This window comes from Echeneis naucrates, chromosome 1, assembly GCF_900963305.1.
Source record: "Echeneis naucrates chromosome 1, fEcheNa1.1, whole genome shotgun sequence".
Taxonomy (NCBI): Eukaryota; Metazoa; Chordata; class Actinopteri; order Carangiformes; family Echeneidae; genus Echeneis; species Echeneis naucrates.
The window spans coordinates 2,426,312-2,440,354 of NC_042511.1; the positions used below are offsets into that span (position 1 = coordinate 2,426,312).

Genomic DNA, 14,043 nt, shown 5'->3' on the forward strand with positions numbered 1-14,043 from the left:
CCAAACAGAACGCAGGGAGCCGATTCGCAGCTCACAAACGGAGCAAAAGCTTTTCACAAAACTTCAGAAAAAAAAAAAAATTAAAAATTAAAAAACCAACAAACAATTAACACAAAGTGAATTTCTTCAGTCCTGTTTGTTATCCAAGCCCTTCTTTCTCCTCCAGGTGATGTAACCGGCACCATCTGATGTTGATAAACCCTGGAGGATGCTTCAGGGCGAAATGGATCTCACCGTGTTTAACATCGTCACCTTGGATGTGAGGGTGGAGCTAAACCTCATCTTACCCCCCCCCCCGCTTCCCCGCCAACATCTCTCTCCCCATCCTTACTTCTCAGGGCTTCACCGAGGATAAACAGGAGGTAAGAACAGTCAGATAATAGATGTTGCCCTGGAAACTGCGTGGAAGTGGTTCAGGTTTTTGTCTGTTTTTGTTGTGTGTGTGTGTGCGTGTGTTTTTTTTCGGTGCAGCAGGCATGAAGCCTGTGTGTGAGTCTGTGTGTGTTTGTTTTAGACGCTGCAGGCACCGTAGAGGTTTGTGTGTCGAGTTCGGGGTGAAGCGACGAGCTGAAACAGACGAGTTCAACCTGCATCATACCTCATGACCAAAAGTAGTCAGACTGGATTGAAATCTATGGGAAAGTAGACTTCCCACTTAATTACCTCAGTAAATGTCATCATGTCAGTTATTATTTTTTTAAATGATGGTTCCAAACATAGGGCATAAAACGGGGGATGCATTTGAGCGTCTGATTGACAGACTGAGCCAGAAACTGTCTGACAATCAGGATGAAGTTCCAGATCCAGGTCAGATCCAGCTCTCACTCCTCAGCTCCACCTTCTCTTCCAAATGAGGTTCCTTCTGGTCTCAAAAAGCATGACAGAGATGGCGAAATAATAAACTTGAGGGTTCAAGTGGAAGTTCAAGTGTGTTCAAATAATGACTCACATTTATTTTAATATTTAACATTTATTTTAATAAATGTGAGTCATTATTTGAACACACGTGAGAAAAGAAGGCTGAGAAGCCTTCTGGGTCGGCCCTGTTGGCTTTTCTCTCCCCGGCTGGCACCAAAAGTGCCGCCTCACCTTGGAAAGGTGGCCGGCATTAGTTATAAAATTAATCCTACCATTTCTAATAAATCTTTCCCTTTCAAAAATTTCCCCAATAGCTGTTTCAAAGTTCAAAGATGTTTACTTCCATTCTGCTACTAAAAGTCTCGGCCGTAGTGCCATCTTGGCTGCTGAGGCGGTGCAGCTCAGGTGTCAAAGTGGGTGTCCTTGGGCGAGATAGTAAAACATAAACAGCTCTCAATCTATCAGCTCTGAGTGAGTTTTCAGTTTCTAAACACACAGTTGAAACTGAAATTGTTTTATAAAGCAGATTCTTTGGATATGAATCAGTGTTTCCTGTCATTTCCTTCACAGGGAGCAGGTGGTTCCAGAATCCACAGTGTGAGATCCATCATCCATTAGGCTGTTTTAACGTTTTTATTGTGACAAATGTTTCATAGTTATAGTATGTTGCTGCAGAGTTTGTGAACGGGTGCGAATTTCAAGTTGAAATGTCTGAAGCTGAAGCAAACGAACAGGCCGCCAACAATTTTTCTAATTTTTCTCTAATGCAAACTAAATGACATACAGCTGAATGTTGAACATTTGAGCATTCTCTTTTGAGACAAAATACAAAAAAGATTTCATCTCACGTTGACTTGAATCCTCACTGAAGCTCTGTGATGAAGGAGAGAATGCGCATTTATCCCTCCAATAAAGCTGGAATGGCTCATAGAGCGATGGAGAACAGCTGGAAAATGGTTGGCGGTGTCACAAAGCAGACACATGATTTGCAGTGAAATGGCTGACATCAGTGCGAGAGACTTCACTGACATGTCGAATATCTTGGCGTGAGTTGGTGCATCTAGTTGAGCGTATGAATGATTACCAGAGAGAGGGAACGTCTCTCCAGGCTGCTCTTGCCCAGACTCATCACGCTGCTCTTTCTGGACTCGATGGTGAAGCTCCGCCTCTCCAAGGAATAGGATCCTCTGGGTCCCGAAAGGCCGCCCAGCTCCAGATGGCCATTAGGCGTCAAGGTACAGATCCTCGGGTCTGGGGGGAATTAGACAGAGAGTCTCTGTGTTATGTTTTTTTGCTACCTCTCCAATAAATGTTGCTGCTCGCACTACTCACTGCTGTAATGCTGCTAAAAGATTTTTTTTTTTTTAAGAGTTGATATCTATAAGAAGATATTTGGCGTTTTTAAGACCCTTCTTGAGATTTTCCCCTAAACTTGAGGAAGAATAGCTCAGTTGGTGGGGGGGCTCTCATCCTCTCTTCTGATGACTGAGGAATAAAAATATAGCTGATTTCATTACAGATAAAGCAAGTGTGATGATGTATTAATACAGAGCTGAGACCTAGACATTGAAATCTCAATTTATACAATATGGGACCTTTGAGCTGGTGCGTCAACCTGGTTTAAATTTTAAAAATAATACTTTGGATTATATATCGCCTTTTAGTACTCCTGTCAGTAAAACAGAGAAATCTAGACCTCTACAGAAATGGCATCATTTCCAGGGGCTAATATTTAATGTTGATGTCTTCCTGTATATGTCATGATCTACATTTTTTTGTTCAAAAAGCTCAGATGTGGACAAACAACAAAACATCTTCCTGCCTTTCCATCAGAGTTTTACCGTCTGCAGAGATCACCACCTTCTCTGCAGCAGAAGCCCACTCACAGTCGTACATGAGTGATCTGCCCCCAGTAACTGAACTCCTGTTTAATCTGTCTGTCGAGGAGCGCCACGTAGCTGGAGAAGGTTCACTGTGAGTTCTGGATTAAGATGGAGCTCATTCATATTTGAAGACCGCTGGTTGTTTCTGTACTTTTGCGTTTCTGGGTTGAGCACATCCAGTTTCTTATTGAATAAAAGGAAAACAAAGACTACTGGCTTAAATGTGAGACGGGAGCATTGTTCTGCTTTTGAAATGAAGGAGGATATCTGGCGTTGGTGTTGAATTAAATTTAAACACACACAGAATTCAAAGAATTTTTTAAATATTGAATTTACCAAATTAAAATAACTATTTTAACTTTCGCACAAATAAATTACAGTCATCGAAATCAGGCTTTTTATATTCCTCTCTATAATTATAAGCTACACAAACATACTCTGTGCTGAATGTGGATCCGTTTCAGCAGTCGACCTAAGAAAGAGGTGACTGACGCTAATGACATCACTGTCGGCTCACCAGAGAGCTTTATGGAGTCGTGTTTCTCACTTTCGTCAAAGTTGGAAGAGGAGCGGTCGTCGTCGGAGTAAGAACGGTTGGCGTCACCCTGGAGATAAAGACACCAAAAGGAAGAAAAGATTATTCAGGGCTCATGTTGGTGCAGTAAGGCTGCGTATCTTTCAGTACCAATTTATCAAACGGTTTCAGGAATCTGTTTGTTCTAGCTTCAGTTCTATATTAATTCACAGGTCTCGGTCCAGGCAGGCTGCAGATTTTGTCCTTGTGTTTTGAAGTGTGGTATAAAATGATAAGCTTTTTCTTTTTTTTTTTTTTTGAATCTTCAATAGTCTCATTCCGCTTCGGTCGGTCTGTTGAAGAATTGATCTCGTCAGGGCGGCTCAGATCTGTGTGGTGTCTTCTGATTAAACCACTGACACACTACTCCAGTAACCCCACTGGTTTGTGTAAGACCGGTGGGGTTGGGGGGGGTTTCACCCCCTTTCAGTCTGAACGATGGGAAAATCTGGAGAGAATTGTCTTGATAATCCCCAGCGTCGAGCAGGTGGGAGATGCAAGGTGGAGGAAGGTGAGAGAGCCTGAAGTCGGGTGGGGGTGCTGACAGCGAGATAAAGCTTTAAAAAGCTTCTTTTGAAAGCTCAATCCAAATTCCTTTAATGTGTGTCGGCGTTATATCCTCCAACACAGCTGCACGCCACCAACACGGCAAAACTAGCTGGGTTACCACACCGAGCGCACAACAGTTTCCCAACAACACATCTTTGAGTCTGACAGGTGATGGCGGACTGACAGCATCACTTCCCGTCGCCTAACACGGAGATGGATGGATTCACAAAGTCCTGTGTTCAAAACGCCATTATCATGGTCTGACTGCTGATAAAGGCAAATAACCACAATCAACCATTTAAATCAGTTTTTCTTTTCATCATGTAAACAAGCATACTGTCATTTTATCATGCAGTCGGTCAGTTCACCTCTGCTGCAGGCTGTAGACAAATGCTTTTTATTTATTCATCTAATGTTAACATTTTGTCAAATATGATCCAGGGGAAGTTGTTTTACATCAGCTGCGAGGTTTCTGTTGGCTGTACTGACAACTCATGAAAATGATCAATGCTGACAAGTTTAATGATTTTTTGGGGGGTTAATAAAAAAAAAAAAAAAAGAAGCTGAAAATGGCAAAAGGTATAAAGTGGGCTGGAAAAAGTCAAGTTCTTGATCTTATGACAAAAGTTTATCGTCAACATTTACCTGGAATAGATTAAAATGTTTTGTTATGAACGCTGAAAATTAGAAAACACACACTGCTGAAGTTTGAATGAAAAATATACAGCCAAAAACAAAAAAAAAAAAACAACTTAACGTCTCAACTTCAAATTCACACTGAGCTGAGCGTATCAACAAAAGCTGCCTTGAATCTGCGACTGTATGATAGGCAGCAATGATCTGAGAGCTCCAAGGTCCTTCCAGTTCATAACACAAGTTAATACAGTATATTACAAATGAATCTAACTTTACAGATGCATCTGTTGCTGACCTATGAATTCCCCCCTCGACAGTAAATAATAACTAGAAGAGAAAATGTGTGAGTTTCATGTCTCTATCTCGTCCTCAGTTTTGTGATTACAAAAATCAGCGGGAGACAAGAGACTGGCTTTATTTTAGCTGCAAAGATCTCCGCCAAAGGTTAAAGGCCACGCTTTGAGAAAAGCGGACAGATGGACGTCAGCTGTCTGCAGAAAAAGAGAACGGACGGATGAATGGATGGATGGAGACAGACTGAAGGAAGAACTGTCAAAGCCTTGAAGTTTCACGAGTTGTCTGATAATACGTTAGATTTTTGCAGGATAAGAATTTGCTGATTTGCTGGAGATTGAAATGAAATGAGTGCTTCTTTTAGTGAGTAAATGAGGAGGAAACTCAAGCCTGTGCAGCTTGTGGCCAATTCACTCGGGAGACGAAACAACCTCGCCTCATGTCAAGTCTTTTCTTGACTTCCGTTTCTCATTTTCTTAAACTTCTTTGGTAAAGCCAGAAGTGAGCTTCCAAAGGTTCATGGACTGAACACAACGTGGAAACTTCACATCAGTTCCTCGGACTGGTTATTTAATCTGACAGATGGGATGAATGGGAGCTGCATTGCTGCCCTTCTCTGCACAAGATCAGCATGAAACTATTTGAATACTTCTTTGTGAAATCAAATATTCAGATATGAAATATTTCACATCTGATGCAGGTTTGAAACTAATGAAATAGTTATTTTAAAGACATACTTGAAGCAGATCAACAACCCTGGCCTGTGCGCCTCTATCGTCAGCAAATGAAAACCCAGGCATCAGTTTTAATGGAGAAAGTCTACATCCGGCAGATTGAAGCCGAGCTCTGAGCTCTGAGTTAACGTACCTCTGCCTGAAATCCTTCGACCAAGATGGCGACCAGCAGGTTGAAGAGGACGTAGTTTCCAAACGTCATGAGGGCCACAAAGTAAAGCGCGGCCAGCGGTGAAGTAGCTGCCATACCGTTGTACAAAACTGCGTTCCAGTCCTCCTGGGTCAGAATCTGAGAGACAAATAAAGCAGAAAAACTAACGGGCCACTGAAGCGGACCATTATTTGTCGTTTCCATCAGTAATATATCAGGTGATCTCCAACCTGCACAGAAATCCATCACGTCTGCAGGCATGTGGACGTGGATTACCTGGAAAACGGTGACGATGGCCCAGAGCAGCGAGTCGAAGTTCTTCCTGTCTGGTACTGTATCGCCGGTCTCTGTCTTCAGACTGAACTTGCAGCCGAAGATGTGCATCCCCAGGATACTGCAAAGACAACAGCAGGTTTTGATCACCAACCACATATGTAGAAAATGTACTCCACAAACTCCACAAATCTTTTGTCCGAAGAACACACGGCCTACTTAGATTAAGAGCTGCTGAACACAAGCTTCTTGTGATAATTTAAACTCTCCGTTCCCCGGCTTCAATTAAACACTTTTCTTTTGAGATGGTGAAGAAAATTGCGACTTGAGTCTGCTTACTTGTCATCTGCTCCAAAGGGCTTGTTGTTACTTTAAACCATTTACTAGCTGAGCTCTTTTCGGGAGATCCTTTTTTTTTTTTTACAACATTAAATTGTTGATACTATTCATAGTAAAGATTGTAAAACATCCCCAGCTTCGTTCCCTGAGCAAATATTTACGGCCTTATTTCAACTCTTCAATCCAACATGATTTTTGTGGGGCCGCTTATAAAGCAGCGTTCTTGGATGACATCTTGTCTTTAGATGCGAGACAGTCGACTTTTCTCTTCTAAAGGTTTCCCAGATTACAGCCAGCTCTCAGTTGTCTGCTTGTACATCAGTAAAGCAAATAATGTCAAGAAAAGTGTTTGTTACCGACCTTTTATGTGTTTACGCATATCTGAAGATACAAAAATTGGTATTTTTGAGTCAGAGTAAAACACAACTTCTTCTCCCAGCACTTTATAAAACGAGCTGAAAGGAGATAATACATTTAAGTGTGACGTGAAGGCAGAAGGGGAGGGAAACCACTCGAGGGTCAGGCCATTTACCGTCCCCTCAAAGACCTCTCAGGCCTCCAGAACGCTGCAACACCAGCGCTCGAGTGTCCACAAATGTCCGCTTGTTATGTTGCTCCAGCTCGATTATTGTTTGCTTGTTAAAATATAATTGGATCTTCAAGTGTTCGCCCATTATTTTGCTCGTTGGGTTAATGGCTGCTGCAGAACACCGTGACCTTCTGCATTTTAATGGCAGCCGTTAAAGAGGTTCGACAGAATTTAAAATAAAAAAAAAAAGAGGAAGAAAAAATAGAGCGGCAGAAATAAAACACACGTTAGAAGAGCAGATAAAAAAAAATACACTAAATCTATAATAATTAAAAAAAAAAAAAAAAAAAAAGCTTTCACATGCGGCACAGACGTGACCCCCCTTTACCTGAAGATGAAGATGAAAAGCATGAGCAGCATGCAGAAGGTGGCCACGTTGTCCATGGTCTTCATGAGGACCACCAGCTGTCTCCTCAGGGCCGGCATGAACCTGACCAGCTTCAGCACCCGCAGCAGCCGGAAGGTCCTCAGCACCGACAGGCCGCCGTCAGACTGGCCCACGATCTCACACACGCTGGCGAGAACAACACAGACGGCCACGTCAGAACAGGAACGGGGCGACGTTTCCATAGAGACATGCACAAATTCTACATTGTCCCGCCCACTGATGGGCTGGAAGATAATCAACATGTTCAATCAATACCACAGTCACACTGTTTTGGCTGATCAGCGTGAGTTGTGGTGCTGGTGACAAGTGACAATTATTTTGTCCACCCGTCAACATAATGGAAGGTCAGTTGTGTTAATCCGGCCCTTTGGGTGACATAAAAACGTGGCTTTGATTTATATTTACAGCTGCTGAGGTGTTATTAGCTGACTTCCTCTTTAATACTGAAGGCAGTATGACGTGCACTCAGTTTATGTTGTGTTGCAGGAATGTTCACTGAAGCTTCTTTAAGTTTACTTAATGATCCCTAATGGCTGTTTGCCGCTCCAGAGAAACCGGAGAAGAGCGACGGCGGAAGTTACGCCGTCCCTTTATGTTCCGGTCGCCATTTATCACGAGCAGAGATCCGTGCTCGGGTGGAAAATCTGGCTTTAAAGAAATTTATCTTCTAATGGACACGACCATCAAAGGGCTTCACACGGCACATCAAAATAGCACCGGCTGTGCACTGGCAGAGATTGAATGGGGATACTTTTACAGAGCAGCTTTGTATGAATAGCTGAGGACATCCAGATAGATGAAGAGAGAGAAATTGGGAGCGGGGCGAGACATAAGAAGACAGATGTAGATACGTTCAATCAACATGGATCTTCTGTGACGAGCTGCACATTTGATCTTGTTCGGTTTTTTGCGGCTTTGATATGTATTTGATCTCCGGGTTATAATGGGGATCACAGACCGAGGTGCACAGCCGGATGAATCAGGCGGAAAAAAATAAAATAATAAAAAACAGCTGATCAAAGGCGCAGAGATTCACCTGAAAGCTCCGACAAAAACCTGAATTTGGTGTCCAGATACATACAGCTGGCACATTTAAACCAGGTATGAACGCAGGTGACATTTCTACAAAACATGGTGTGAATAATTTTACTGCGGGGTCACTTTCCTCAACAAGCAGTGGCACGCCGATGTCAGTCAACATAGTAGTTTATAATAGCTTTGTTTCCTCCTTCGTTTGGCAAAAGACAGAACTGCTTCAGATACAGAACAGAACTTGGGCCTAAAACTTAAAACCTCAGCAGTATGTGTGTTGTGCAGGAAGGAAATACGATGTTTAAGGGCCGCAGTGATACCTGATAATGACAATGATGCCGTCAAAGACGTTGTAGGGGTTCCTCAGGTAGTTAAAGGAACCGAAAGCTGTGAGCTTGAGGATCATTTCCAGGGAGAACATGCTGGTGAACACGATGTTGCAGATCTCCAGGATGTTGGTGAGCTCCTCCGGCTGACGGAGCACAGACATAAACAGGAGAGAGTAAAAAAGAAACAATAAATATGAAGACAGGAGAAGAAGAGTTAAATACAGCACTAAACCTTCATGGATGCTTGGCTGTTATAGCATGGTGATTTTTTTTTTTATAATTAAATGAAATGATAGTCGCACACTATCACTGAAATAAAAAGCTGAAGCAGGCGCCGCATGGCTGACTTCTTCTTTTGTCTTTTATCTACTGCTTCCTCACCGCTTTGTCTAGTTAGCAGCCATTTTTCTCACCGTGGATCGAATCGTCCAAATTGATTGGTGGAAAGGGCAAGGAGGAGGACAAAAGCTGATGGACACAACTGCACAAACACACACGCACTTAGGACAGTAGGGAGTAATGGCGAGCTGGCTGGAGCTTTAAGATATTACTGACAAAGCCGCTGACGAGCAATAAGACGTGCTGTTCAAATATTGTCTGCTCTGCCGCTCCACGTCCCCGCTGTTTGCTCCTTTTCCAACTCAGCAGCAGGTAGTGAGCAAACAACACACACAACACATTTGGTCATCAAATATGGATGTGGCTGAGGCTCCTGTTAAAAAAAAAAAAAAAAAGGACCCACATTTGGAGGCTGAATTTTTGCTTCCCAAGAATGCTGTGGAAAGCTTTGAAGTAAGATATCCATTCAGCCCAGCGCTTATAACTCAACTCCGATGACGCTCAGCATGATGTGTTTATTTTGTTTGACTTGCTCCACAGTAGAACTGACTTCTCTTCACTTGCTGTCACTCTCACATCATTAATGGGGATCAATGTCTGTCTTTTCAGCTATCTTTGACACTGTTTCCCATTTCTGTCTGGCTTTGCTCAACACAAACGCACACACATCCAAAGAGCTAAATTTGGCACAATCATGATTTCCAGCACATCACTATTCCACACGGCTCCCGTGCCGCTTCAACAATGACACTTCTGACATTTTCCCCGCCCCAGAATCAATGAGCACTCTGAGGTTTGCATTTGCGCGTTTATCGGTGCGCGTGTGTGTTTGTTTGTGCACGTATATACGAGTGTGTTTGCTGATGCTAATGAGCGTTCAGCAGCGTGACAACACAGGCTAATGATGTGTGCCCTCCAGCGTTGCTAACGACGTGATGGCTGACCGCTGTTTACAGACCGGCCCGACAGCACCGGCCGCCCCAGGAGCTCCATTACCCCCGTCTCATTACTGCAGACCTGGGGATGGATCTAAAGGCCGCTGTTTTCTGCTCAGCTGATGTATGGTTTAAGAAAAAGTGACCTGTATGTGCACCTCTGAAGTAAAATGAATGAAAAAGTTTCAAAGGAGAACGTCAGCGGCAGAAAACAATGCAGCAAAAATGTATTCTAAACAGCTAAAAAGCCAATTCTAACACGGCTGTGTGTGATCTGGCAGCAACTGGACAAGGAAGGTTCCCCATGACTTGATAATCCTTCAATTACAGAGAAACGCCGCTGACACTGAGCGTTAATCCAGCACATTTGAAAGCACGCACTAATCAGCCACAGTCCCTCACTGCTGAGATCTGCAGGTTAACTGAATTTATGTGTCAGCTTAAGCAGAGCAGAGATCGATCAAATTTCTACCCTCCAAATCTCCCTTTTGGGAAACTGAAAGCATGCCGTCGTCGTCACGATAAGATACTGAGCATCAGCGTGTTCTTTACTCCCCTCAAATTAACAGCTGATGGTTATGAGCCAGTTTCAGTAGGATGAGTTTTCCTATCGCTGTTTTAACACGACTGTTGAACCAAAAGTGAGCGTTTTTAATCACAGTCTAACGCTTTTAGCGTCCAACAGGCAGTCTGCTTGCCCCTTTTAGTAAAACATGTCGCTTCGTTTTCTAAACCCACTGCTGTGGTATCACTCACAACACCAATAAAGTGACAATGGAAAATCCTATCAAGCCTCAAATCCCGAAAAAAAACAAACAAACAAACAAACAAACTAATATGCATGTTTTTGTTTTCTATACTGAGGGAAATTATCTCTCCAATAAAGCTCTCCCCTCCCCAACGTTTCAACTGCAACTTTGATTAATTCGGATCCATCTTATTAAAGCTTCTCTCCCGTGTTACTGATTCTTCAATCGTCCTCAGTTGGGGTCGCTGTGTTGCATAATTTTTAGATCAAGTGTCTCAGTAATTTCTAAATTCCGATCCCTGCGTATCGCTTTCATTTTCGATTCTAAGACATCCGACTGTTTTTGTTTTTCTGTGGTTTAATCAGAATTGTAATTACACTTCTGAACCCTCTGGTTCTTCAACACATTTGATTTCTGCCGTCAGGTGGTTTTAGTTTGGATGTGACAGTATGTGGCGGCAGCAGCAACAGCTGCCTGGTCTTTCTTCTTCAAAATCAACAACCACTTAGACGCTATGCTTGATCTCGATCCATCCCTGTCACGTCTCCGAAGTGCCTGTCATGCTGACGCATTATTACTTCCCAGACAGCTGCTAAATTCCCTGAAGTAGAAAGCAGAAGCAGGAGAAAGCAGGAGAAAGCATTCTACACGTGACGCCACTGCAGCATCTAACGTGTGAGACGACTGCGTATGTCTGACAACGGGATACTTTTGAGAGAGGAAAATAAAAAAGACTTTCCATTTCCATTCAAGTTTTTTGCATCCATCTCAAACCTTTTCCAATTCATGGCCAACGTGCTGTCAGCTCATATCAGGAATTAAATATTTATGGAGGCCAAATAACGGCTTCTCAGATCTCCTTTTTTTCTAATAATGACTGAACTCTTGGGACTCGTGTAAGAAGCTTCTAAGTTCACCATCTTTTCTTTTCAAAATTTCCTGCTGCTGCTGAACGGTTCGTTTTAAAGCATCGCGTTCTTGCTTGATATTGTGATGATGATAATATAATGAGAAAAGGCTGATACAAACACAACGTTACCCAAATAGAAGCACATATGAGACATAACAGATGGTGAGTTGTTGAGGATTTAATTTCAGTTTATTTGGACCTTTTGCCATATCCTCAGGTTGGAGCAGAGGACCACGGGCCACATGTTGGGAACTCACAGAGCAGACTGTTAATAAGGTGTTATTTCCACGGGGGCCGTCTGACGCCGCCTCCTCCTGATGTCAGAACTTCCTGTTTTGGATCTTTCATGCTTGTGCTGAAGTGTCCCACTTCACTTTTGCTACGTATCATAAATTTAGAGTGAAATGTTTGTTTTTGACCTTTAAAAAGATCACCGCTCACCTTTTTGCTGGTAATTTACTGTCATTTTCTCATTAACTTAAGCATGATGCTGGTGTTACTACAGTTGCACTGATATAGAGACGTGCTTCTAAAAATATGAGCGGCTCATGTGGCAAACTATTTTCCAGCCCAGTGAATATTCAAATCTGTAATGAACTGGTTTGTTGTAGAACTGCTTTGTGATTGTTCTAATCTCATCATGTAGCATCATTTACACACAACGCAGCTTTGGAAGAAACCAAAAAAAAAAAAAAAAGCTGGTGGCCTAAACTATTGCTGCTGCAGTCCTGAAATAATATATATATATATTTGGCTTCTTATTTGGTACACCTGGTGGAAGCACCTCGGAAAAGGCCGCCGGTCAGAGCGGAGGGCCGGATTAAGCCTCTGATGCTGCTGTTCAAACAGACGGAGGCAGGACTCCAGTTTGCTAAAACAGGCTGTGGAGCCGCAGACATTCAAACTCTGCCACTTCCTCCCCATTAAAGGAGCAAATTCTCTCTCGCTCTCTGCCCTCCCCCCCATTCTGTCTCTCTATTTTTAGCCACCCCTGAGATGAGAGACGACCCACCACTGCGGCGGTGGCAGGCACGAGTGGGCGATGGTATAGCGAGAGCAAGAAATATTGATAGAAAGAGAAAGAGAGCGGGAAGAGAAAGAGGTGGAGGGAAAAATAAATATGAGCTAAAGGAAAACAAAGAGCATCGTTATATTAAAAAAAAAAGGCGTTGGCCCTGCTGCAACCCTGATAAAGGGGCAGAAAAGATTCTAAAGACATTTACAGTGTGGACGATTCTCCATCCACCCTCGATATTAAACTTTTTAATACATGCTAGTTGCACACACATAAATGAACATAACAAGATCAGCCTTCCTTCTTACGTCACTCATGATGGTTGAAATTTCCCCCGGAGCTTAAGAAAGTGTTGTGTTTGGACTAAATGCTGCGTATGAAGCGTTTGATGGTTTGAAACAGATTCTTCTGTTGGATACTGAAGGTTGAAGTGAAGTTGTTCGTTTTGGCCTCCAGGACTTCCACCACTTGGTCACCTTTTCTACTTAGATTTAAAGTCCTACTTCAAAAACCTTAAGGCAGCTGTCGACTCAGCCTTTGGGTACGATAAACATTTCTTCAAGTGTAACAAAACCACCAAATTGAAACTAATCCAACCATCCTGAACTCTGGAACTCTTTCTTTCAGCCATATTTCAGAAGTCCCACCTTCCAACCTCGCAGAAAGAAGCAACAAGAGAACCGTTAATTTTTTTTCTCCAAGACAGCTGCCTTTGCTTTTGGTGTTTTCAAGGTCAAGGCGTCTCATCTGGGGGATTTCCCACCGAGCGCACACATCATTGAACTAATTCTGCACGTGGACATTTGAAATTCTTTGTATCGCTAAAACTCCCGTTTGAATGAGTCACACTTTGTATTTTTTGCTGGAGAAGCATCAAAAAAAAAAGCCGATCCGATAACGTCTTCATTGTCGGAGCCCTGCAGTTTATATTAACTGTCAAACTGTCAGTAACAGAGACGGATTAAGACACATGTATCAATGTAATGTGACAAAGACCAACAAGGCGTTCAAAGCGTGATAAATGTGAGCGTGCACACTACCTGCTCGTGGTGCTCGATGCCCATGCTGATGGTGTTGATCAGGATGGCGATCATGATGCCTCGGTTGAAGTACTTGCTCTCCACGATGCTCCACAGCTTCATCCTCATCTCGTGCCACAGCTCGGTGCATCCCTTCTTCGGGCGACACCCCCCGCGGCTTTTCTTGTCATTCTCCTTGACGTCTGATTGCGCCCCCTCCCTGTCCGCCTCCTCCACGGCTCCCTCCTCTGCCTCCGCACCGGCCGAGCCGCGAGCCGGTCCCACGCCGTCGCTGAGGGACAGGGCCGCGGCGCACTGAGGGCAGGCCTCGGAAGCTGAGGTGGTGGCGAGGGCCACGGGTTCGGCAGCCGAAGCGTGGTCAGGTTTGTTATGGTGGGGGCAAGGGGGACCTGAAGATACAACATAATCTGTGTATACATCACAGAA

At 43.4% G+C, this 14,043-nt stretch overlaps 1 protein-coding gene across 1 annotated transcript in view; it reads right to left on the minus strand.

Annotated features, from left to right (window-relative positions):
- Window positions 1-14,043, minus strand: part of cacna1ib (calcium voltage-gated channel subunit alpha1 Ib) — a 117,038-nt gene that overhangs the window by 45,026 nt on the left and 57,969 nt on the right. The window contains exons 9-15 of the mRNA XM_029501062.1: window positions 13,618-14,024; window positions 8,621-8,772; window positions 7,209-7,394; window positions 5,956-6,073; window positions 5,662-5,817; window positions 3,259-3,346; window positions 1,948-2,109 (exon numbers count right to left, since the gene is read on the minus strand). Coding sequence (XP_029356922.1) covers window positions 1,948-2,109; window positions 3,259-3,346; window positions 5,662-5,817; window positions 5,956-6,073; window positions 7,209-7,394; window positions 8,621-8,772; window positions 13,618-14,024 — 1,269 coding nt within the window. The remainder of the gene's footprint in view (window positions 1-1,947; window positions 2,110-3,258; window positions 3,347-5,661; window positions 5,818-5,955; window positions 6,074-7,208; window positions 7,395-8,620; window positions 8,773-13,617; window positions 14,025-14,043) is intronic.